At 46.6% G+C, this 27,369-nt stretch overlaps 1 protein-coding gene across 2 annotated transcripts in view; it reads left to right on the forward strand.

The window, feature by feature from the left end:
* Positions 1 to 27,369, forward strand: part of LOC144934781 (voltage-dependent T-type calcium channel subunit alpha-1H-like) — a 296,378-nt gene that overhangs the window by 135,489 nt on the left and 133,520 nt on the right. For both annotated transcript variants that reach the window (XM_078860925.1, XM_078860935.1), the window contains exon 5: positions 7,874 to 8,033. In XM_078860925.1, the coding sequence (XP_078717051.1) occupies positions 7,874 to 8,033 (160 nt within the window). The remainder of the gene's footprint in view (positions 1 to 7,873; positions 8,034 to 27,369) is intronic.

The following is a 27,369-nucleotide window of genomic DNA, read 5'->3' on the forward strand; positions in this document are numbered from 1 at the left end:
AGCTCGCTTGCAGGATGGCACGGGACATACCCAGGTGTTATGGGTTGTCCGAGATGACTGGCAGATGCACCACCCGTGCTCCCTAATGTGCCGATTTGCTTTGTTTTAACCTCCCAGCACTCTGCTCGTTATTGTGAGCATTGCTCCTCCACCCTCCGTTGTTTCTGCAGTGTGACTGCCTCCAACTACCAGCAGCGCCCTTCTTGGGCCTCTTCCACAAAGGTTTATCTTGACACCGCTGGTACCAGTCATTGTCAAGTCACTCCATCTCTTCTCTAGCCCGTACCGTGCCGTTGTAAGCCCCCTCTATCCGGCCGAACAAAAGCTGTTTAGGCATGCGGTGGCTGGGCATGCGGGATACATGGCCCAGCCAACGCGGCCTTGCCTGCTGGAGGAGCTCACCGATGGGACTTTGTCCAGATCTTCCAAGGATTTGTGAGCTTCTCACACAATCCAGCCTGGTTAAACCCAGGATGGATCATAGACAGGCCAGCCTAAATGTTTCTAACCGGCGAAGATGTTCCATTAGGGGGGTCCATGTTTCGCAAGCGTAGAGAAGGGAGGGAATGACTGTGGCTGAGAAGACCTGAAGCTTCGTGCGGAGTGACAGACCAGGTAGCTTTCACACAGCGTTACGCAACCGATGAAAAGATAATGCTGCTCGACTGATTCGGAGTAAGATCTCTGCTGTCAAACCAGAGCAGGTCATAAGCACACTGCCCAGGGATGGAAAACTTTCCACTCTCCTCAGAACTGCCCCCTCAACTCACTCATAGAGAGTTGAGGGGGCAGAGGTATTGATGGGTAGGCCCCATCTCTTATTGGCACACTCCTGAGTCGTCAACTCCTTCTCAGAGTGGGCAACAATTGCCAGATCATCAGCATACATAACACACACACACCAGTGGATAAAACCACTCGCACATATTCACACACAGAAGTTTACTAATGCTCATACGTGCACATGTATACGTTTAGACATTCATTCACATACACACTGACAAATGCACACGCACACACAGACATCATCATGCACACTCACACATGCGTATATATCTGCACCCACATGCATGACAAAAAAAATTATACATGCAAGAGAGACAGAAAGACAGACAGACAAGCAAATTGGCTGCGACAGCATACAATACCGATATATAAACATAAGGATGATAGATGGGTGAGATTGATAGAGAGTCACTGCTTCGTGAATGGATCTGTTGCCTTGTAACAGAGAAACATTCAGGTGACGTGTTTGGCAATGGTTTGTGGGTGTTTGTGGCAGAAAGAGAGAGAGAGAGGGAAAAACAGATCAACTGATGGATCGGAGACCATATATGGCAGACTTGCAGACAGTTGACATGAAGTTTCATGTTGACATGTGAATCGTTTTCATCACTGGTAAACATTCAGTCGCAAACAAAACCCTTAAACGGTTACATTATATTCATACTTCTTTTACTTATCAAACATGAATATCAGTTTGAAACTGGAGAACAGAACAAAAATCGTATCTCGAAATAAAACGTATGGTTTGAAAGGTAATCGTCGAAAAAAGTGCCTTTAAGGACGCAAAAGAACAGCGATCCCAGCATGCATTGCCCGTCAGCTCGACGCCACCATTCTCGTGCAAGTTCTGCGCACACAGAGAGAGCCTCGTGATGACCACCGGCTCAGAACGATGGTGGCAGGTGTAACTTGGTCAGTAACAAAGGACGGCGAGACAAGTCCCTTCGATTAGCACCGTTGGCTACGTACGGTGCGAAAGAAGTTTAGCATACGTACATACACCGGGTTAGTCTCTAGCATGGCTCGTCAGCACAAGTGCAAGCACGTGTACTTGACAACTGCTACCATCTGCACCCAAGGGACTTGTGTTGCCGTACATTGGCCACTTACTCGGTCGGCCCTTGTGAGCCGTTTGGCTATCACATGTGTAATAAACGACTCTGGACCACGATGTCTGGCTCAGTGTCCTTTATTATTCGGTTCGTGCTGTACACCCACACGGCTGTCTTGACTCGGTAGCTTCTCCACGGTGCTGACTCCAATGTCGGCCCGATCCACAACAGCAGCTCCGCTGCTGTTTCTCTCACACAGCCCCCCAACGGCTGTACTCGCTGCTGCTCTTCTCCCTCCGCAGCTCTCGCAGCTTCTTGCTCTCTCTCTCTCTCTCCGCAGCTCCTCCTGGCAGCCACACCGCTGCCTCTAACACGCAGCCCTCCTGGCTGTCTCCTCCCCAGCTGCACACCACTCCGCAGCTTCCTCTTATCTTCGGGGTTGGCTCCCGATGGCCGTCGGCGCCCCCCCCTCTCCACACTCGCCCCCGTGGCCTCTCCACACTCGCCCCCGTGGCCTCTCCACACTCGCCCCCGTGGCCTCTCCACACTCGCCCCCGTGGCCTCTCCACACTCGCCCCCGTGGCCTCTCCACACTCGCCCCCGTGGCCTCTCCACACTCGCCCCCGTGGCCTCACTCTTTTCCGCTCACACCCCGACTGCCTTCCTCTTCCGGTTTACCCGCTTAAAGCCCCGAACCTTCCCCCCACGTCACATGACTCCACCCCCCGTGACGTCACCTCCGGAAGGTCGCTTACGCCCGCATTACACATGCAAAGCATGCTGGGATTCTTGTTATGTTTAGCTGTTGGTGACATGTTGTGTATATATATCATCATTTGTTTTAGTTAGAATTGCCTCTTCAGATATAAAGAGAGAGAGTGTTGGAATGGCAGATGAGTACCCAATGTTACACGTTATGCCTCGTGCTGCATTGCATAACAATCTGACATACATATCCTGTGGCGTAGCATGTTTGGCATGGACCCTGGTGCAAGGAATGATAATTCACTGGTCAACAAAAAAAACACATTTTTTTCTGGCCTGGACTTTTGAAGCTATTTTAGACTAATTTCAGGGTGCTGATTCCAAATCTGATCTCAGATTTGCTCTATCACATCGTTTTTATGCTATCGGCATACCCCATTTTCATTGATTTTACCCGAAATTAACTCTGTCACTTATGATTGCAAGTTGTTGCGAGTCAGTGACTGCTTTAGTGTTAAAATATGGTGCTGTATTTTTAGGATAGTGTGTTTATAATATCATTTTATGTAGATATCCACATTTATTTAATATATTTTTTCTGCAGTTTTTATTGAAAATGCAATATTTGATATCTCAAAAACCTGATAGACAAAATCTGATGCCAGATTTGGAATCAGCACCCCAAAATTACCTTAAAACCGTTGGAATACCTTATGCCAGAAAAAGTGTGTTGACCAGTGTATAATTGTCACTTTTGTTGGGCGTGAGCTGGAAACGAACTCAGGTTTCCTGGCCCTTACATTATATGTACCTACAAACAAAGACAAATATCCTCCATATAGCCTCAACAGACTGTTGGGGCAAGAGCCGTTAGTGAGCACCTATGAAAGCCGCCACGGTACACGAGGGGGTGGGTGGCCAGCATCACGCCCGACCGCCTTTGTATCCCAAGTGGCGATGTTTACACGCCGCACCAGGTACTCATTTGAGGCTGAGTCGACTTAGGGGAAGCCCGCTACCGGTTCAGATAATCGTCACGGCTGTTGGCCATGAGCGGGAATCGAACTCGGGTCGCCGGTTTCGTAGTGCAGCGCGCCAATTGCTAACACTACCGCTCCCCGCACACACGCATGCACAAATGTTGTAAATAGCGAAACGTTCATACATAAATCAAATCGAGTTGATTTTCAAGGCAGCGATATCAAGGGCTGCGTTCGGAGGAGATTTCCTTGCATCACAACCTCCCTCCCTCCGCTTTTGTTTTGTTTGTTAACATCAACGGCACAAACAAAACCCCACAACAAAGAACTCCCTTGCTAATGAAACCCCCTTCATGGGGAAATCCTGACAATTTCAATTTGTGGATGCGCTTCCGATTTAGATTTTTTTTCTTGGGGTTGGCGTGAAATGCGTTTCAAAAGCCCGCCGTTATTCACGCTGTGCACTCGCGACCATCATCATGCTTATTTTCGTCACCACCACCACCATCATCATCAATGACACTTTGAAGAAATCCATGACACGGACTTTAAAGTTTCAAGTTGATGCAGTAGCTTGATAGGATGACCAGCATCCCCCCACAGAAGGTCCATTATTGTTTAGTATTAATGCCATCATAATTGTAATAACAGCATTAATACAATTTACATTATATATATTTTTTGGCAAGGCATTACATTATATGTTGAACACCATTCGCAGGCATTGGCTGATTTATAGCGACATTATTATACTACACAAGAGTAAAATTACTTGATTCACTGATGATGGAGTTTGTGTATTTCTAAACGTTTAGCGTGGGACATAAAGCAGTTTACTTCAGCTGACCCTGTCCTGAGAAGCAATAAACTTACGGCCCCTAATTTTGTAGGAAGGCCATAACTCTAAACACTTGATCCTCACCATTTTCGAATGCTAAATCTTCCAGAACATCGTTATAACTTACATCAGTCACACGCAAACAGTTGCATAGGATCTGCAGTGCCAGAAAATGGCCAGACTCCAGGGATATCAAAGTGAGGATCCAAAAGGCGTGGTTGAAATTGAGAGAATTCGGTGATGTAGGACAGAAGGATTCAAACCTGGTTGATTGGAACATGTATACAGGGTGTTAAAAAAATATCGACCCGATTTGAAATCGCTATATCTCTGCAACCACGAACCGCCCATGAATGAAACTCTTACCACTTGAAAGGGCGGGACGTAGAGAGGGCGGGGCATAGAAAGGGCGGGGCATAGAGAGGGCGGGGCATAGAGAGGGCGGGGCATAGAGAGGGCGGGGCACAGAGTTTCACATGATTAGCCCATAATGTCACATGATTACTGCGAGATGCCTCTCCCAGCGCACAAACAACCCCTGTTTGTGCACACAAGGGGCGTTTTGCGTTCTGCAGTTCGGCGAGACTGAATCCGTAATTGCGGTGCAGCGTGCGTTTAAACGGCGTTTTTGGCATTGATCCGCCAATGTAAAAGAGCATTCGTCGTTGGTACAGACAATTTGAGGAAACAGGCTGTACAGACCACGCACCTCAGAGGTAAACGTGAGAAGAATTCAAGAGAGTTTTCTGCGTAACCCGCGTAAGTCCACTCGTCGTGCCAGCCGGGAACTTGTGATCCCTCATACGACTGTCTGGCTTGTGTCGAGGCGACGTTTAATCATGAGGCCATGCCGGTTGCAAATGGTACAGGCTCTTCGTGCAGATGACAAAGGAAAACGTGTAGAATTCTGTGATGTGATGTTACAGAACATGGAGGACGACAGCTTCTTACCGCGTTTGATTTTTAGTAATGAAGCAACGTTTCATCTAAGCGGTAAAGTTAACCGTCACAATGTGCGCATATGGGGATTAGAGAATCCACACGAAACTATAGAGTATGAGCGTAATTCCCCGTAAGTGAACGTGTTTAGTGCTGTTTCTCAAAGAGAGGTTTATGGCCCTTTCTTTTTCGAGGGAAACACAATTACGGGGGCAAGCGTATCTCGAAATGCTGCAGAAATGTCTCTTTCGACAACTTGATGAAGATTCCGATGACTTCATTTTTCAGCAAGACGGAGCACCGCCACGTTGGCAGCTGCAGGTTCGACGTTGTATAAATGACACACTGCCTCAACGTTGGATAGGTTGCATGGGACCCCAAGACTTGGCGCTACACTCTTGGCCCCCAAGATGCCCAGACATCACACCCTGCGACTTTTTCTTGTGGGGAAACGTCAAAGACCGTGTTGCTTTTGTGCCACCATTAGCGACTAATCTGGATGACCTCTAAAACAGAATCACGGCAGCGGTAACTTCAGTGGAAGAAGACACTTTGAGAGGCGTTTGGGACGAATTCAACTATCGTCTCGATGTTGTTCGTACAGCAGGTGGAGGGCACATGGAGCATTTAAAAAATGGTTCGTAAAACTTGATAACTCATTAAACCGTTTGTAACTTTTTGTGCAATTGTAACATGTTGCCATCGTGAAATATACCGCTTTGGAATTGGGTCTATCTTTTTTTTAAACACACTGTATAATCAGTTTAACACGTAGGCTTTCGCGACCAATGTATAGTACAGTGACGGGACCAGTATTGGCATGTTGTATTGTCCCAAGTTGCTATCTGCTCAGTCTCCACTTTAAATGGAAGGCCGTCACCTGGCCAAATAATAATAATCATCATCATCATAATTTCAAATGTTTACTTAGGAAATCTTCATTGAGTCTCCATATAAAATTTTTTCCAGATTATACGTTGCTTATTCCGTCTAGCCAATTGTTTGTTTCTTACTTGGTATGGGAAGAAATGCCAATGCCGAAAGGCGGGGAACGACACCAAACCTTCTAACAGAGAGATTATGAACCTCGTTCTTGCACTGCCTGCCGCAATAAACACCACCTCATAGCCAGGGCCACATTAATGCAGGGGCATTATGGGCTGCAGCCCGGGGCCTCCAGAGAAATATATACAGCTTCATAACAATCGGAATGCAATACTGTAGCGCAGTAGTCAATCCTATAGGTAATTTAGTCATTAAAGCAATGGTATCACTGTGCATTACTAGTTGTGTGTTCCAATTAAAATCGTTTTTTGGTTTTCACTCCTGATTTAGCTTCACAATTTGTATATCACGTTTACAAATGTAAATCACAAAAAGTAAATTACAATGGATTGTGGGCATTGGTGGTGGTGAAGCAGTCTTGGCGACATCTTCACGCTGCTGAATGAGGGCTGGCGACATAATTGGAAAGGATTTCATCCAGAAGTGGATAGATCATGGCTGATGATAATGATATGATCACGTTGATCCTATATCGTTGTCGTTACCATTTTAGCTGACCTAGTCGTCATGATCGCAAGCTATTGTCCGCCCACAAGTCGGCCGAAGAGATTTTTCACACTCGCAATTATCTCTTCGTGAGACATTAACCCCAGGTGCAATCAACCAAGGAATCAATCTGTCTGAGGTGCATTAATTAATCGATCAGTCAAACAGCTCTAGTCCGTGTGCCGTGTTATTCTTGTGCAACCACAATGCTCACTTGAAGAACATGTGTTATTGTGACCCAAGGAGTCGTCCTCCCACCACGCCTTGCATGTCACATGACAGCACCACAATGCATGTTCTCGTGCACATTTTTTTAGACCACCAACTCAAAAAGAGCCAAAAATCTGGCCGTATTATTTTAGACAACAACAGGACATTGAGTCAACTACATGCCGGTTTTATCCTTGTTAGGAACCATCCGCACTGCAGAGCCATCATTGCCTACCACTGCCTAGGGCCTTACGGGGCTTAATGTGCACGAGCCCTGTCTGATGACTGTGGGGAAAGTTTGGGTGACAATTAACCAACTGTGAAGCTTTCTGTAAATGTTCAGTAACTCATCAGCTGGACAAGTGCGTTTCACTTCTACCGCCGCTGCTATTGCTCTCCTGGCAAACGGACATAGCGTCCTCCACCCCAGCCGGTCACTCGGAGCCGCAGGCCGTGGCTGCGGGGCTGAGAGGCCGGTGTCCCTCTCGATGTATGGAAAGCCGGGCCAGGCGAACGCTTCCAATCGCCGCTCGGTCTCGCCGCGCGCCTCGGCTTGACGCACAGCTGTACAGCGGCACGGGTCGGGGTCGTACTCCGGCGTCTGACGGACGTGACCGAATAGCAGTGAATCTCCTCTAGCGATGGCAAAGCTGTTGTCTCTGAGGTTGGTACTCCGTGCTGTTATTGTGTTGTGTGTGCAGGCCGGAAACGAATCAACAAACTTGACCTTACACCCACCCTCGCTCCCCTACACAAGGTTCCTTGTAACTTGCCCCGACCCCTTTCCCCCACGACCCCTCTCTGTGCACCAGGTATGCGAATCCTGGTGACGCTGCTACTGGACACGCTGCCCATGCTGGGGAACGTGCTTCTTCTCTGCTTCTTCGTGTTCTTCGTGTTCGGGATCGTGGGAGTGCAGCTGTGGGCTGGACTTCTGCGCAATCGATGCTTCCAGGCTGAGAACGTGACACTGTGAGTGTGGGTGGCTGGGTGGGTGGTGTGGTTAGGTGACGTTGTGGGTGGGTGGCTGGGTGGATTTTCATAACCAGATCCTAAGTCAATTGTGACTTCGTGTATTTTTATTCCAATGGCTGTGTAGGTGGTTGTGTGGGTGGTGGGGATTGGTGGCTGGGTGGTGTGTGTGGGTGGCTGGGTAAATTACTGGCTGGATAGTTGTGTGGTTGGGTGGATGTGTGGGTGAATGGGTGGGTGGTGTGGATGGGTGACTTGGTGGGTGGGTGGTGTGGATAGTTGACTTGGTGGGTGGTTGGGTGGGTGGGTAGGTGTTGTACGTCGTTGGTGGCCGGCTATGTGAGTAGTATGGCTGGGCGGGTGGTGTGGTTGGACAGGTGGCGGCTTGGGTGGGTAATTGTTGCTGGAACAGCACAGGTCCAGCAACTTTTAATATAAAGTGAGCACAGACTAAGAGTGCGATAATGATATTATAACAGATTATAACAAGGACATACTGTTTCTCGAATTGAGCGAGGGTGTAGGAAATTGGTGAAAGAGATCACGGTTGACAGTTCCAACACCAGCGGCTAATAGCACTGATAATGGTACAGCAGATGAGAACAAAGATGCCTCTTGATTTGAGCGAGCTCACGGGAACTTGGGCAAAGGCACATTGTGAGAGAGTTGCAAAGTCTGGCATGGGTAAAGGAGGAGGAGAAATTATTTAAAACTGCAATATGTTGGTGGAACACATTTATTGCCGATTGTGTAGAAGGAGACATCGACCTTGGTCGGCAAGGAGGGATTCAAGAGTGTCCGAGCAATGGGTGAGAACGGCCGGAGTGAATCTACGTGTAGACGTCAATCAACTGGCACTGTCTTGATTTGAAGCTTTCGTGACTGCAGGAATCCATACTCTTTGGTTCGTTCGGTAAAGTCACGTGGGATAGAAAAGATAATAGATCACGACGTTTCAATCGCAACAACAACGACTGTCTTCACCTGAAGACGGTCGCTGGTTGTTGCGATCGAAACGTCGTGATCTATTGTTTTTTCTACCTACAACTAGTACTGGTTAATGATGGAGTCCTAACCAGCAGAGTGGTGTAGAAATCCGTGTCTTGCTCCCCAGATTTAACCAAAGTTCTCCAACCTTAGCTGCACTTGCGCTTTGTACAGCAGAGGTGACTGATGGAAGCTTAAGGAGGCTAAGAAATAAATACAATTTAAAAACAAGCTTCTTCAATGGCTCCTTAGCCAAGTGAGCCATGTCACTGTTCCAACAAAAGTCGGAGGGAATGGTCTCATCGAAACAGATTGAAGCGTTCACTATCAATCAGCCCGAAACAAAAAAAACTCTATTACGGATGATATTGGTCACGAAAGCCTATGTGTTAAACTTAAATGTTTATTTTGTTCATGCTCCTTCCACCCATTCATGTTCACGTGTTGCTCTAACCGCCTGGCGACACAGTACCGCCAAGCAGAACGCTCACAGGGCGTGGTCTGACACTCGACAGCCAGTCCAGGGAATGGGTGACTGCAGAGTGTCACACAGCTGGATTCATTAAATTTGGGTTTTGGAATCATTTGAACAACAACAACAACGCGACAACAACCTCAAGATGCAGCGCAAATGTGAAACTGCTCGCGTTCGGATTGTCTTTGTCGGGAAGAGGGAGTGAGAAAGAATGGAAGATGGGTAGCAGGGGAGATGCAGTGTCTCTTTCGGTTAACCCTCTTCTTCAATCAAGGGATACATTCGTTATGCTTTGAAAAAAGTATTCCTAGCGTAGCATTTGGACTCAAATGTTATGAGATGGCCTAGTGGCTCAGAGGGTCAGAGCCCTCAACTGGCACCTGATTAAACACTTCACAAGTGCTACGAGTTGATGGTTTCAAGCCCGGTCACCAATTACTCTACAATTATTATATTTGTTTTTGCACTTCATATGTCTAATTTCACTGTCAAAGGATGAACATTACTCTTTGTAGCATGCAAATGCTACCCCCCCCCCTCCTAATTGTGCGGGTAAGAGCTTCCTTGAAATGATCTCAAAAGTAGTTCTGCAATATTCACTTCCACGGGATTCCCTCCAACACGAAGAGTGGCATTACATTGCGAGTGATCGGGATTGGATGATTTAAGACTTGCCTAAAGATCCCATCGAAGACAAGTCCGTCAGTCTATTATCTAAAGACCACAATCATAGACCTCTAGGCTCGTGTATTGTCTCAAGGAGGTTATCAGAGACCGACATGTTATCTAGAGAAGCCATGGGAGATTGATCTGCCAGTCTGTTGTTGAAAGTATCTCAACCGTAACAAGGTCAAGGTAATGTGGTCACCGTTGTCAGTGTCATTGGATCCACCACACATCTCCATCACTTCCTCCTGCTAAATTCCAATTTTTTTGCAAAGTTAACCCCTGACCTACAAGCACCCCTCGTACAATCTCATCCCCACTCATCACAACCTCCTCTCCCCGATCGCATCCACAACATTTTTCTCCTTTTCGTTTTTTCCCCAAAAGTGTAAATCTTTGCGGAAATCTCACAGGCTATCTATCGCGCGGACGTCTATGCACATGTGCACGCTTTGGAACACAATGTGCACGTCTTCTCAAGGTCGATATGCAGCCCGCAAGGTTACTTCCCCAACCTGGATACATTCAAGATCATTCCTGCCGCTTTTATAATGGCCAATTTACTGCAGTGACATAACTGCTCACGGAAATTTGCCACTTCCACTCTTCATTGCCACAGAGAATTCGCTCGTATTCCCAAGACGCCTTATTTATTTACAGGGCACTAGCAAACAGCTCGCATTTGCATTAATATACTCCCATGTAGCATGTGAGCAATATGGTGTGTGTGTTTAACAGGCCAGTTGTTCCATAGCAAGCATCAAAGTGCTCACGACTCCCGTGGGGGTGCGTGTATGCAAGCATATCTACGCACGTGCGGAAGGATGAGTACGCACGCACAAAGACGTGCATACAAATGCACGTGTGCACGGTTACATGTGTAGGGGTGCTACGGAGGGGCTGTATACATAGGATCACACGGGAAACAAACACAGTGGGCGGGGCTTCGTGAGTGCACGGGGAGGTGCTCTCAACGACGTCCGCACCGGGCAGCCTGGGGAGCTGACCCGGAGTCGTGATCCCCCAGGGCCCCACCCCTCAGCGGGGGGTTTTGGTCTAAAAGGGGATGAGCCGGAGAGCTCGGGGAACAATGTTAAAGCTAAACCAGTGAAGACCGAAGATCGTCTAGCTAGAGCCCTGGACTCCCCTGGGACGCCGCCCTTGTCAGGGCCGCGCAGGACCGAGCCAGCGGCGTGGTCCCGAGAACCAGAGCTAGTGCTCTGGGACTCCGGGTACCCTAGCCCGACTTACCAGTGTCGGGCCAGATAGCCTCCCCTAGCCCGTTAGTGGAGGACTAGGAGGTAGGTCAGATAGGGCTAGCAGTGTGTTCCCAGCTAGCCGGGTGAGGGGGCCGATACCCCCTCCAGTGTTGTATGTCCGTAGTTGTGACAACTATCGCGGAATAAATACGTGTGCCTCAACCCCGGCGTCCAAGAGTCCTCAACGATATTACACATGCGTGAAGCTAATATACAGATTTGCAGACATGTATACATATACGGTTGTAGAAAACAAGACAAAGATCCCCTGTATAGTCTTAACAGATTTTGGGGGCAAGTGCTGTTAGCGAGCACCTATGGAGGCCGGCACGGCACTCGAGGGGGTGGGTGGCCAGCACCACGTCTGGCCACCTTTGTCTCCCCGGTGGCGATGTTTACACATCGCACCAGCTACTCATTTGAGGCAAAGTCAACCTAAGGGAAGCCCAGGACCGGTTCAGGTAATCGTCACTGGTGTTGGCCGTGAGCGGGAATAGAACTCGGATCACTGGGTATGCAGCGCAACGCGCTACACTTACACGTGCAAGTTTACACACGTAAACTCAAACTCGCACACACACCTACAAACACATTTACACAAAGGCATTTCCTAGATTCACCCTGGTGTTCACTGGCGGAAGAAGACAATCGACTCTGGACGATTCTTCTTTTTTGTCCATGTTGCTGTGAAGTCTAATAACTTTCATGACCAATGCAGGTAATTAGCGACGCTGTGCCAGTGCGTTCACATGAGCCCCAATGCCCAGCCTGTGCCTGGGGAATCGAATGCGCTGCTGGTAGGACGCTTTGTTTCCCAAAATTAGGCTCAGCAGCCTGTCCTGCCTATGCACACATACACAGACAAAAGGTCCCCCACGTGGTCCGCCAGCTGCTGTTGGGGCATCGGGGAGCGATCCGCGGAGGTCGCCGCTTCGCACGAGGTCAGCGAGGGGGGCCCGCGCCAACTCCTGGCCGCGTTTGGTCTCCCGGGGACAGAAATGTCTCGCAATTTTAAACAGCGGTGCTCACCTTTCGGTGGACTCAGTGCCTGAGCCACAATGACCAGCCCGTAGTTGAGTCGACCGAGAAGATATCCGGCCACCGATGTTGGTCGTGAGTGGGAGTTGAACCCAGGCCACTGGGTGGGTAGCAGAGTGCGTGATTCACTGCACCACCCACGGTCAATGACAAAAGAACAAAACAAAGAAAAAACACCACTCCATATACACACACACACACTTTGAACTCAACAAAGAATGGGAATAAACAAGTATTATGCTCACACACCCACAAGGACCCAACCCAAACAGACTACAAAGATGAATCTCCCTGGTCACATCGATAAACTGTTTGGGCAAGTGCTGTTAGCGAGCACCTATTACGCATGCCTGCGTGCACGCGCGCATACCCACTTATGCAGTCAGCTGTAGAATGACACTGAGCCCACACTCATTCATCATCCAACACTTTTGTGCACCTCCGGGCATTGGCATGGGAGGACTTGATGGGAGCAATACATCCTGGAATGTACGCACATGCACACACGCGCATACAGGCACGCACGCACACACACACACACATAGACAAGATACAAAGATCTCCCGTATAGCCTGTTGGGGAAAGTGCTCTTAGCAAGCATCCATTAAGGACACGTCCATGTGTACATACATACATATGCACTCCCGCATAGATATGAAAACATATCTCCCATGTAGCCATCCAGATTATTGGAATACCACAGTCAGCAAGTGCCTATTCTGGCTGTCACAACTCGTAAGGAGTTGGTGTGGCCAAAACCATGGCCTGCCGCCTCTGTGCTCCCAGCAATGACGTTTGCACATTGTAACAGGTACTCATTTAAGGCTGAGTCGACCTAGGGGATGCCCAAAGACATGTTCAAATTCGACTTGCTAATGTTGCTGTGAATGTCTGGAGATCAGCCACGGGGTACACGAGGATCATGGCATATTGAAATGGGTCTCTGTGGGCCTACGTGTATTTAACTCTGCACGTTAACGACTCTGCAGGAATAACTCCTTTTCCACGGCGGTGAGGTGAGCGACCAACATCGCGGACCCTGTTATCCACGGGGTTATCCGCGAAATGGCTCGTATTTGTGGGGTAAAAGATTGCAAATAACCCTGCGGATAGTGGGGTGAATGTTCCACTCCGGCGAGTCTTCTCTGCGGAAACCACGAGTATCGGGAAGTCACTTCACTTTGCAGTTTTGTGGAAAATCGATCAACGCGGATCGGAATAAATGAGGTCACAAATGATCGGGAGTTTTCGCGGACCGGATATGGGTCTCAGGTAATAGTGCCGCGAATAAAGAGGGGTTATCTTACAGTTGCATGCTGATTTCTCACGTTAACATCACTAGCCCTGGCCACTTCTTTATGACCCTTGGGCTACACCCATTTCAAACCTTTTAAAACAGTCTGCCTCAGCAGCAGGCCACGCTTTCCCACCTGATGACGGACGCTTGTGTTGCGCCCGAAACGTCGTGATTCATTTTATTTTATACCTACGTGACTTTACCGAAAGAACCAAAGATTATGGATTCCTGCAGTCACGAAAGCTTAAAATCAAGATTGAGTTGTGTAGATGTTTCTGTGTACGTAATCGGTAACGATAGGATTACTCTTTATAAGCAATCAGTTTCTGATTTTTGACTACGTGAGGTTTTATAAGTCAGGTCACATAATGCTGTATAATGAAATCCATATGACGCAACAGAATCTGATTAGTTGTTTCAAAGTAACAAAATCTGATTTGGTGGTTACTTTTACGATTACTTTCTGTAAATCGCATCTTTCATTGGAATTAACAGAGGCATGCTGTGGCTGTAGGCTTTGTGCAATGGTCTGTGTGCTTTGGCAGCTGTTTTCCTTGTGATAAGCCAAGCCGCTGATGCCAACATTTCCCATTTTAATCCTCTTTGGAATCATTTTCATGTTTGCTATAAACGTATTAATATATGTCATTCATGCTAATCTAGCCGGGCAGTCGTAGCACATACCTGTAATCCAGCGCTGTGGAGGCGAGGGCTGATGGGTCGCAGAAATAATGTGAAACTACCTTCCCATGGGCGTTGAGGAGCCGTACCCTGGTACAGCAAAGTGTGAACGAATGTCATCGGTCCATTCTGGATGGGATAGAGCGTTGCTCCCTCACATGTGTGGCTTTTCTCCAGGCGCTTCAGTTTCCACCTGCTCCTACTGGACATCTGTGAAAAAGAGCATTATAGCTCTTCGGATTCCTTCAGTATAAATAAATATTATTATTCTGTATGAATACCCATTGAATAGCTGAAACCATCTTGATATATATTAGACTACAGAGTATGGGCAATTGTTTGAGCGAGCTCACTGCCTCGCTGCTGCCTTCCTGCTTGTCTGTGCTTCCTCGGAGATGTGAGATGCAATTTGCACGAACGACAACACCGTATTGAACTAAATTGAACTCACCTGCTAACACACTGAAGATCGAGTATCAATACAGGATTACCGGTACTCTACATGCCTCTTATTAATTAAATTATTTTTAAAAAATTAACCCGTAAAAACAAAGTTTTTCACTATAAATCCTTTATATGCGTGGCAGCTAGAGTCCTCTCGTCCTCTGGCTTGAGATGGCTGCCACCTATGGGTCAGATGAATGGCTGCCACCATTAAGCAATTGGTAATTAAATATAATTTATTTTTTCCTAAAAAGTGTAACATTTTTGAAAAAATTTTTCACGAAAATACATTGTCACGCACAACGAGTCTGTGTGCAAAATGTCAGCTCGATTGAATCACGGGGAGTGGGTTAAAAAACGACCGAAAGATTTGCACGGTCGTAAGCAAGCAAGCAAGCAAGTGAACTTAATATAAAGGATTTAAAAAGCAAGCTCGTTCATATAATCGTCTTAATCAATTGTTCATTTTTTTATGAACTTTGAACTTAACACAAAGTAAACACATTAATAGTGAACTGAATATGCACCTAAAAAACTGCCCTCTCAGCGCTGTGAGCGATCACCTGGTATTAATGTAAAGCTAAGTTCATCGTGAAGATGCCTACAACAGGTTCAGATGTAATGTTCCACAGTTATTTTTGTTTGTGTGTCTGGGAATCGAACACAGACACACAACGTGTGAACCACTGCACCGCAGCGACGTCTCTATGTCTCATCCAAATTGAGTCATTTGCATCTGCACTGGAAATTTAGATTGGTACTGCGGTGGCGAGATGCTAACATCCTTTCCTGGTATACAGAAGGTCGTGGCTTCCATCCTGACCGTGCCCCATGTATATTTGGAGTTTGCATTTTCTCCACGTGGTCGCGTGGATATTTCTCCGGGTCCTCCGGTTTTTCCCTCTACAGTTAGACTCAACTTGCGTTTAGGATATTTGGCTGCTATAAACTTCCACGTAATAAGCCACTTTGTTGAGCTGTCATTTGTGGCGGCCAGGTCGCTTCTGGTAAAATAAAATAAAATGTTTAATAGTTCAAATTTTCAGATTACGGCCTACTCGGTTTGAACGACGTCAGTGGATCTTTAACATGCACAAGACGTGAATGTAATGGTCAATGGACCCGCAGTATTAATGCCCTGACGGAATTGAACCGTGAACCTCTGCAACAAGCGGTGAATCCGTCACCATGGCACAATCCCAGTCTAATAACATAGCGTATGAGACGAGAGGAAAGTGCTGTTTGCAAGCTCCCATTAAGGCCGGATCGCACGTACACACACACACAACAACGTTAACAAAACACTTACATTAGGCTGCCCTCATGGCAAACAACGACATAATGGGTTTCACATTAATAAACAGTGTGCGATTTACAAAATCTGACTCTTTGCCCAAAGGCACTCGTACTAAAGCCATCTGTAACGCAATCACGAGAGTGACATTCTGTGCAATGCAAGCGTGCAATGAGTGCATCCGAGCGGCTGAGATACGTTTACAGTACCTTCAGTACCATAAACTGGCCACATAATGAATGATAATAAGGAAACATTCAATTGGATTGGGAGTTGGGTATTAATTTAAGAGCATTTCTAGACACTGTGCAATCAATCGATCAATGTTTATTTGTTGTATGGAACATTCTGTGATATAATCTTCAACTTCAAGGACAGTGCATATCATTATCATCATCAGAGTTGTTTCTTTTTGTTTGCATTTAGACTGCTTGTGTTGTGGTTATTGCAAACATGATGCCTTGTATAAAGGTGTCAATTTTTGTACCAGTTGAAAGGGTAAAAACCTGTTACTATATTTTGCCACTTGTAAAGGAGGTCTCAGTGTAAAGAACAACAACATTTGAGTGATTCTTACGGAGGAACAGGCAATGATGGAACATAACACGTCAGCGGGTGCAGGCGACAACAATGCGTAACGAAGAACAACTTAACGACATGTTGAAAACCAACAAAAAATGAACGCGATTCAAACTGAAACAGGCACATTTGCACGAAACATTCAAGGACGGCGGGTAATGAACGGCCGTAGAGAAGCGAGAGGAAAGCGAACAATAAAACAAAAGCATCACGACAAATAACGGCAAGCAGGTTGGGTGCAGCAGCTGAAGTGAGCACGCTGCGCCCACGTTGGAGAGAGGGGACTGAGCCTGAGCTGAGAGAGCAAGGGCATTTCGGTAACGCGCCGAGCAGCAGCGTGGAAGGACTTGCCGCCAAAAATCCTCGCTTTAATAGTTGGTATTTTTTGTAGGAACAGGGAGGAAGCACTTCTGAGTCTGCTTGTGGGAATTTGAATTGTTAAGAAGTCATTTACTTAAAGGACCTTTTGGATGAAGACAACTGCACAAACGTGGTCTCTTTGGATGTCCAGGGGGACAATTTGGAGGTGATTGAGAGGTTGCAATGATGCGTTCTATAGGGGACGTCGAGGGAAAAGTGGAGGGTCGAGTGGTATAATGGAACAAGACGTTTTAGAGTGCTTTTGGAGGTTGGACGGTTGGCAATGTTGCAATAATAAAAGATGGGAAGGATGGTGGATTTGACTATATCAAGATAGAGACAATGTAGTATGCTGCATTTATTTCCATAGAGGCATTTTTTGAAAAATATTATTGGCCATATTATCAATGTGGACTTTGAGGGACAGTTTTGGGTCCAAGATAACATCTAGATACTTAAAGTTATTGACCTGTGTAAGGCAAGCCTGCAAACATAAACAGTTAAAAAAAAGAAAATGGCGGACTTTAAGGTTGCAGTGGATAATGGCGTATAGCAAGATTAAAGGGGATAGATGGTCAGTTCAGTATTGAAATCGATTCAGGGTTGGATTGGCCGACGGTGGAGGGATTTGAGCATTGGGGGAGATGTTATCTTGGTTAAATGGGTGTCGGAGATGAGGCTGGCAGTGGCATTTTGGATCACTTGGACTTGGGAGGTGAGGCATTTTAGGAGGTCATTGAGCAGAAAGTTGCAGGGGTCATGTCGGGTTGTGATGGAAACGTCAATGAGGGTCTCGGCAGAAGCTGTGGGAAGAAAGTATCAGATCCAGAAGATGTTCTGCGGGTGACGGGAGAAGGTCCTGCAGAGTAGAGCGATGTGTGAGGAGAGCTCTACATCCACGATAACTCCAAGGAAACGCAACACTCTATGCTAGGGTAATGTCATCGCTTAGGAGGTGCGGCGCTTGCACTAAAGTCTCTGCTCAGTGTGGCCTCGCCCAAGAGAAGGATTTCGGTTTGGGCAATGTTTAGCTGGAAAACATTAGAACCAACCTAAGATGAGACCATGTCAAGTAAAGGATTTGCATTGACATGGGATTTTCCATCAGCGAGCAGTAGACGTAGAATGGCTGATGATAAATGTGCGTGTGTTTGTCCGTGATTTGTGCCCTTGTGTGTGCGAGCACGCACGTGTGTGGAGTGCCTCCCACCCCCTCGTGTGCAATGCCAGCCTTCATAGTTGCTCGCAAACAGTACTTGTCCCGATAGTCTGTTAAGACTATAGGGGGGATCTTTGTTTCTGTGGACCCTTGCTTGCTTTAATATATGTCGTAGCATTTGTGTGGTGCACTATTTGCTTTGGTATTATAGACTATAGCGATAAATCGTGTTAGCGAATACTTGTTCATTAAATGGGCATGGCTGGTAATTGAGCCTATGCTGTACTACGACATCGTGCTGTACTATGGCTCTACTCCCCACTCGTGCAATCAAACGCCTACATACTTATGCCCTTATTACTAACACAACCACAGCAACCACATTTCACCACAAAGTGTCTGTGATGTCAGCACAGCGCCTGTGTCAGGCTAGGCACACTTTGAGGCCACTTGAAGTGTTGAAGGCTACCTGACAGAATACCGCCGAATAGAGCCAGGTGGTGTGTGTTAATTGACTGAGATGACTGGTAGATGCACCACCTGCACTCCCTAATGTGCCACTTTGCTGCATTGTTTCTGGAGGGGCACCTGCCTCTCATTGCCCAGTAGCATCCTTCACGAGCCTCTTCCGCAGAGGCCGCTCTTCGCACGGCTTGTATCAGTCATCGATGAGTCCACTCAATACCAAGTACTCTGATATTCGTGCCATATCCGTTAAGCCCTCACTATCCGGCCAATCATAAGCTGCTTGGAGATGTGAGCTAAATGACCCAGCCAATGCATCCTCGTCAGCTGGAGGAGGTCGCTGATGGAACTGTTGTATATATTATGGAATCATGCACCCCAAGACAAACAGGGAATGGGCCCCGACTTTCGGCCGCACAGTTTTACTTGAGCCCGGCCACCGTCACGGAGATCCTTGATGAGCATTAGTCGAGCGTCAGGTGCACCTAAATAATTTTAAAAACAACCAAAGGGCCTTACCTAGCGATGGTACTGTAGGCCTTAATTAGGTCGATAAAGCAGAGATGTAGTTCTTGTTGACATTTCCTTTACCTCTGCTGTAGCCGACAGACAGAGTGTACGGCTACCACACTGTGCCGCCCCTGCCTAAGCCCACAGTGGTGCTCCTCCTCAAGCTTTTCTTCAGCGTGTCTGGCAAGATAATGTTGAATAATCCCGAATAATGCCCTGGGGAGTTATTATAATCTATGCTGCACCCCCCACCAGAGCATATCTCTAATCCTACATAGCCCGTACTTTGTTCCAAGCCGTTGCAGCGGTGGTAATGTAAGGAAGTCCACGCAGCATTGCTACCCTTCCATCACTTCACTTGCCTGACGCACGTCAAACAGCCACTCACAGGGGTTGGAAATTTCCTCCAAGCCATGTGGCTCCACAACCCTCACAGGGTCCATCCCTCCTTTACCCCTAAATCCTCGCCAAAAGAGCTCAACGAATTTGCCCACTTCATCCTTGCGGGTCAGAAATGAGACGAGCATTCTTCGAAGCTTGGCGCTGAATTGCGTCGTATACGGTATGAAGATTAGTTGGTGACGAACGCAGGCCGAGCCACCATGACCACCACTCACCCTTGCTGCACGGAACAGAGGATTGCCACCTTTTACACTGTCGAGCAAACCTGGATACATTTCTCGGTCGGCCTAGGCCTATCACAGCTCGCGAAGTTCAATACAATACCACCACACGCTTCGGTACAACAAATATAATCCGATACGGTGCCAATTCCCGGATTGTCCGGGGTCAAAAAACCTGCACAGGTGGCAGCGCTGACTGAAAGGCTGTCCGATCCTTCGAGCAAAGGTTGCGATAAGCCTCCCCATTCTTGGGCATGGGATATTGTGGACAGAATGATGAATGTGGGGGTGGTGTGGTCAGTACTTTGCCCTGTTACCTTTGTCTTTCCAATGCTGCTGTTTACCCACCACATCAGGCATTATTTTTTTAAGGATGACTCTACTTTACCCTTTATTCTTTTTGAAAGGATGAGCCAACCAGGTTGCACCCACCACTGATGTTAAGCGTGGCCAGGAACCCACAAAATAATTTCTCCACATTCGTAGCGCAGCACGCAAAACCACTGCACCGCCACGTGGACACACACGCCCACACGCGGACAGAGAAACTAACATACACACGCAAACACAACAAGCAAAAACAAATTCTCACGTGAATAGACACCCACACACTTTGGCCTGCGAGCACACGCACGCACGCACAGACAAACACGCACTTTCTCGCCCCACACTTTGCAGTGGCCTGTTTATAAACCGATGCATTCTTATTTTGCCATGAAATGTGAGGTGACACGTGCCCAGGCTTCAGAGGGCCTTACCTCTTGTATAATTGAGAGAAAGTGACGTGCCACGTTTTGTACCATGGTGTTTTCTAGCCTCGAGGCATCGTGCGTGTCAGCGTGGTCACTTAATTCTCGATGAACTGAAATGCCTTCAGCTCGAGAAGGTCACACTGCACGTACAAATGCCATGGTGTGCGTCGATTGGCTATTGAGTGCGCGCGGCCGAGATGCGATTCATATCGAGCAAGTCCTGTTTTGTGAATAAATGTGAGCGAATGTCTCACTATACGATTACAACTAAACTTTGTTTTTTTTTCACCAGGTAAGGCCCACTGAGCTAGATAGCTCCTGTTTTTAAAAGGGACCTGACCACCACCATTAACATCCCAGCGAAGTGGCTTATCATGTGGAAATGTATAGCAGCCGAATGCTCTAAATGCGTGCTTCTAAATGTGGAGGGGAAAACCGGAGGACCCAGATACAAATCCACACGACCACGGGGAGAGAGACATGCGAACGCTAAATATACAGGCATCAGGGCTGCGATTGAACTCACCCCATCGTTGCATACCAGGCAAGGTCGTTAAAACATTTCCACAATAGCGTCCACACATTACATGCAATGTGTGTGAATCAGTAGAATTTACTATGTTCAAAGAAACTTGCATGACCAATATTTATATTATTTTATTATTTCCCTTCTACGTGACTTTACCGAAAGAACCAAGAATATGAATACCTGCAGTCACGAAAGCTTTAAATCAAAATTGCATGACCAGTTAACTCATCTCCCCCTGTCCGGATATGCGGTGTTTTTGTATTATTTCAGATGCATATTCAAGGTGACAAAGCTCCACAGGTAGAAGAGAAGGATGAAACATAACACAAAAAAATATAACTGAGTGCTGTAACAGAGTATTATTTGTAATGAATTAAATAAATGTATCGACCTGCGGAGTTCTGTCTCCACAAGTAGAAAAGGGTAAACATTTTTTTATCATAGAATGTAACTCTTTTAGTCTGGGAGCTTGCCAGAGTCATGGTTACTCTGTGTGTGTCCAACGCTTGCACATCAGAAGTTTGAATCCCAAGGGATTTTTTAGGTAAAATATTTAAATTAAAAAAACATAAAGCAGCATTTGTGTGTGAAGAAAACAAACTCCATCGGCAGAGTCTGGCGTATTGAACAAACACCTTTAATTGCTTAAGTACCTGTTTGCTAATAGTCTGCAGGTTGCCAAAACACCGGAAGGCGAATCTACTCACTGGCAACACGATGCGTTTACGTGGAGATAGGGAGTGGAGGTTCGTGAGTGTTTTTGTATTCGCTTGGATGGCAGACAGACATTCAAGTGTAAAGCGATGAAGACAGGCGGGAGACTGACGGGACAGAGAGACGACATAATGACGAGAAGTAAAGCACGAACAAACACCCAGACGGGCACAATTGGAAAACGAAATGATTGGGGATGGACAGAAAAAACTGACAGACGTGACAATGAAGTAAAAATAATATTCGTCAGCTCTACTTCATCTCTGCTCATCAGCGACGCGGCTCCGAATGAAGTCGTTCTCTCGCCATCAGCCGTCTGTTCCACGGCGTCCTTTACTCAGCCAATCAAAAAAAAAACATTCTGTCAGACTCCTACGTCTCAATGCTTGCGTTCTGATTCACATGTGCTACAGTGTCGCGCATAGTGTAGTCCGTTGTATTGTGTTTTATAGAATGTAGTGTATCCGTATTGTGTGTAATGTGTACGCATAGTGTATAGTGTATGCGTAGTGTATAGTGTATGCGTAGTGTATAGTGTATAGTGTGTGTGCGTCACTTTATCTGGTGTTCTGAGGATCCATTCTTGAGACGCGTCCAAACTGCTGGTGTCGCCTTCCTTAGATCTTCACTAATTATTTGTATAGTTGTCATTTTGTTTAGATATTTACTTGCTATTTACTGAAACCTCAACTCCTGATTATTCCCTCTGTCAACGCATTCTTCAGTCTGAAATGTTCCTCAATCTCTAACATTCTTGTCCATCCACTAGTATCGACACAACCGCTGGTTTCATCTACTTTGCTTTTAATTCTCGCCGAAGGAGCATACATAACAGCCAGACAATACTATACAACGCTAGCAAACATAGACAAAGATCGTCCCTTTAGCCTTAGTAGACTGTTAAGCGAGTGCTGGCATGGTACGGTACACGAGGGGGTGGGTGGCCAGTACCACAACCTTTGACTCCCCAGTGGCGATGTTTACACACCGCACCAGGCGCTCGTTTGAGTTGACCTCAGGGTGGCTCTGGATCGGTTCAGATAATTGTCACTGGTGTTGGTCATCAGCAGGAATCGAACTTTGGTCACCAGGTTTGTAGCGAAGCATGGTAAACGCTGCACCACCACACTGCACATGTGCAGACAGGCAAATAAAGCAGTTATTACTTCTATAATAAGCCAATAATGTATGTGTGTGTGTAACGCGGGTGACGTCACTCCACGTCGACCAGCCCTCCTCATTAATAATCATGTTCAGGTGACGTCCACCACATGCCCCCCCCCCCCTCATTAATAATTATGAGTGTTTGACGTCACACCATGTGGAACACCCCCCTCATTAATAATCATGAACAGGTGACGTCACTCCACATGTAGCACCCCCCCCCTCATTAATAATCATGAGCGTTTGACGTCACTCCACATGGAGCACCCCCCCCCCCCCTCATTAATAATCATGACCAGGTGACGTCCTCCAAATGGACCCTCCCCCCCTCCCTCATGGCGGGGGGGGGGGGAGGAATTCGCCTCCTCCCCCCTCCTCAACGTCAACTCACAACCCTCACTACAAAGGCAAGAACCCTCACGTCACGCGATCTCCGTAACGCTGTTGAGACATATTCTTTGGGTCTTTCGGTAAAGTCACGTCGATGGTTCAAAGAAAATAACATTGACGACATAGAAGTAAAAAGGACGTCATGATGAACAAGGGATTATAACCTTAAAATGAAATAAGTCTGTGTCACCGCGGCCTTACACATGTCACACGAATGGATGCAATGAATATCACGTCGCTCTCTGCTGTTCACTTGAATGTTTCAGATTTACTGCAATACACCCGTCCTTGGACGGGCTATAGGCAAGTTGGATATATGCATGGATGCCAACAAATGAAAATCCTTGAGCATGGACAAGAAACAGAAACACATAAAACACAATACCTAAGTATACAAAATGCAAAGGCAAATTTAAGTGACATCATTGCAGCGTTATTAGATAATGGATGAGCTCAGAGTGAAAAGAATGTGACACCACAATTGCCAAATGCTAACAGAGGAGCAAAATTGAGTTAGTGAGCGTGTTGCGTGCTGAGATTTGCTTTTGTTTTTTTAAAAGCACAGCTCAATGGGGGTGACTGCAAAGAGCCCCGGGGTGACATAACGCCCGTGTCGGAGCACGCAGGCAGCACTGCTGAGACCCGGGTTCGAGTCCTGCTAAGCGCATTAAGTCTTAAGAAGTTAAAGTCAAAATGAGAATACAGAAATGCTCCCCCTCTCCGTTGAAGGCCATGAACCGGTGGTGGAATTACCACGTGACCATCGGGAGAACTCGAGGGGTAACTGTTCACCCTTCGGATGATTCGGTGAAATGTCACGATTCAGGGTCACAATTCATTTCAAGAATCAATGATTTATTAATTATTTTGACATTGTGGTGAACGTAGAGGTCATTCGGTGGCTGCTGGGGTGATGAGAATGCATTACATTCAACATTTATCAATCTACAAATATACATTTTCACACATGCAATTCAATACGTGTATCGTGTGCTTAAAAACAAGAATCAATATTGACCAATGAATTGATCCATCGTTACCCCTCTAGCAGCATCAGTCTCTCCAATAGTTGTGATCTTCGTTGGCTTGCTACACAGTGCATTTCATCTTATCTCCGCCCCCCCCCCCCTAAATTTGGTTGCGTTGATACACGATTGAGTTGATTGTGATGATGAAAATGCAGCTGCAAAATGTGCTACTACTGCTGCTGCTTCTTATGATGCCGATGGTTACATCGGCACCCATCATCAGCGCGCTCGAAATAAATAACCGACGAGGCATTTTCACGCGGATACCGTGACATTTCGGTCGCCATTTGAAGACACGCCGTCTGTCAAACGTGAAAAATTGCCGCGTGCCGGGACTAATGCGGCATGATTTCCCCCCAGCTCCGAAGAAAGCGGCGAAGCCGAAGAAGGCTACAAGCCGTGGGAAATTTCATTAAGTGGTTCCTAACTCAATACACCAGTGCACGGGGCACAAACCTGACGTGTAATTGTACCACTGTCCAAACAGCTTTGCTGGTTCAATCACACGCGACAGCGGTAATGCGAGGCTGCCATCACGCCCGTCTGAATTATTAAAGTTGCGTCCGTGGCGGATGCATAAATGTGCTTGGGCGGGGGGGGGTCATTAAATAACAAACACTTTCCTGCCGGTCACTGAGAGTTTCGTTGACTGTACTTCACCACGCTGATCAGCGTGAGTGGGAGAAGGTAACGGTCTTCCCGTGAATTCGAGGTGCAAGCGTTGTTTGTGAGCACTTGTTAAGCGTGGTATGGACAGCACTAACATCCATGCCTCTTTATCGCCCTCGGTCTGATGTTTAAACGCCGCACCAGGTGCTAATTTTAGGCCGAGTCAATTTAGGGGAAGCCCAGGACTGGTTTAGAGAGAACCTGCCACTGTTGTTAGCTGGAAATGTAACTCGGGTCGCCAGGTTCAAAGCACAGTCTGCTAACTATTGCACCATCACTTTGACCTCTTGAATAATGCAAGTGAAAATAATTGACAAATATCGATGATTAAACAATATCTCTCCTCCAAATATCTGTCCCTCCATTACAAAAAACAGGACGATTCTTCCCACAACTCATCAGCCCCGCGGTCTTCTGGGAGTGAATAAATTCAACAGCATTGATTCAGTACAAGCAACAACCAGTCTCATCAGCAGTGTCACCTTGCTTTGCGTGCGAAGACTACGTTTTGCTTTTTTGTGTGAAGATATGTACGAAGAATTTACATTGCATCTTTATCAATTCCGTTTTATGGGGGGATTCGTGAATTCAATCACGTTTGAAAAAAATTGTGATTATTCATTAAAATCTCAAGGCCTGAACGGTTCTCCGACCGAAGATCCCAAGGCTCTTCTGAGCAATTGTGAATTCAAAACGTTGCCCAATCGGTTATTTTGTTTAGGTTATGTGTTTCATTTCAGTGAGCAAAAGTTCGCCTGAAGTGTTTTTAATACAAAACTCATAAGGGCCTCCCAGCTCATTCGTGCAACGTGATGGCACTCATTAATGTGGACCACCCTGAGTCGGCAGTGGAAATTGCACATTCTCAGAACGGTGGCCAGTCTCTCCCAAGGACATCCACTGTTGTCTTGCAAAGGTGGATGGTACTAATTTCTTAGTCGTCCGTGCTCATGCACCCAGCCACCGCATATGACTTCAGAAGCTTAGCAGGGAAATGCCTGGTTAGCACTTAGATGGGTGACCACCAGGGCTTGCTTAGAGGTTACAGGTGAGATTCAGCGGGTTGGCCAGGAGACTGGAGTATTGAGTGTCTCTACTCCGGGCACTCTCCATCGAACCATCAACCACAAACCCAGATGTGACCTCTCATTGTGATTTGAGAAATATCCCAATGGGAACCATTAACACCCCCAACATATGTTTGTAATTGTCCAATTAAGAGCCAAATTGGAATTTTATTGTCTGTCCCACCTCACACCTTGGAGGTAAAATGTTGGTTTAGAATTTTATTTTAAATTATTTGTGGGAGAAATCTGCGGCCAAAAGCATCTTCAACGTGATTATGTCTCCCGTCTTTACCAGACAATTGATGAAACATAAGCATTATACGAAGAATTAAAGTTACGAAGAAATGTAATGAAAAAGATCATATGGATTTTGATTTTAACTGTGATGTGATTTCCTTTCTCTACCTCCTGGAACCTGGTTTTAACGGCACTGATGCTAAAAAGTGACCTCTACATTATTACACTTTCAAGGTTTTATCAGCAAATCAAACCGTTAGGGCTGGGTTCAACATGCCCGATTTAAAATCGTCAAATGTAATCATGCCGTGGATGCTCGTGTCACAGAGGTCGTGTAAACTTTTTGGGCTGCTATTGAATCACGCTTGGCTTTCCATTCCATTTAATTTGAGTGGTGCCACTACTGTCAGGCTACGCTCTTTGATTTTTTTAGACACTGCCACTGTCAGCGATTCAGCCGACGACGCATTTTTTCCTCCGCTGCTCCAGCCTTGTCGACAGTTGGGCCACGACTCGAATTCCCTTCTGGGCAACCTGCCCTCCTCCCTCCTGTATACTTGGCCCACCAATCAACACCTATTATCGATTCAAATTACAATTCTTTCATCTCATTTTCGATTCCAGACCTCCAAGTTCGTATCCTGGAATAGAACTGCTAACATCCTGGGCACTCATTCTATCTTAAGGCCACACTTTCTTCTTCAGTTGCAAGTACAGCCTCATGACCTGCAGAGAAATGCGGACATTTTCCTTTCCTTAACACAAAAAGCTGAACGTTTTGCAAAAGGTAGATTCGGATACCATAGAAATTACATTAATGATGATTGCTAACAACCAACCCCAATGATCATCGTTGAAAGTAATTTAATTGAACATCTTAAAATTACCATAACAGGCAGCATACTCGTTATTAAGTTGACACATAACGCATTCTAGATTTGAAGCTTTC

Source organism: Lampetra fluviatilis, chromosome 1, assembly GCF_964198595.1.
Source record: "Lampetra fluviatilis chromosome 1, kcLamFluv1.1, whole genome shotgun sequence".
NCBI classification, from domain to species: domain Eukaryota; kingdom Metazoa; phylum Chordata; class Hyperoartia; order Petromyzontiformes; family Petromyzontidae; genus Lampetra; species Lampetra fluviatilis.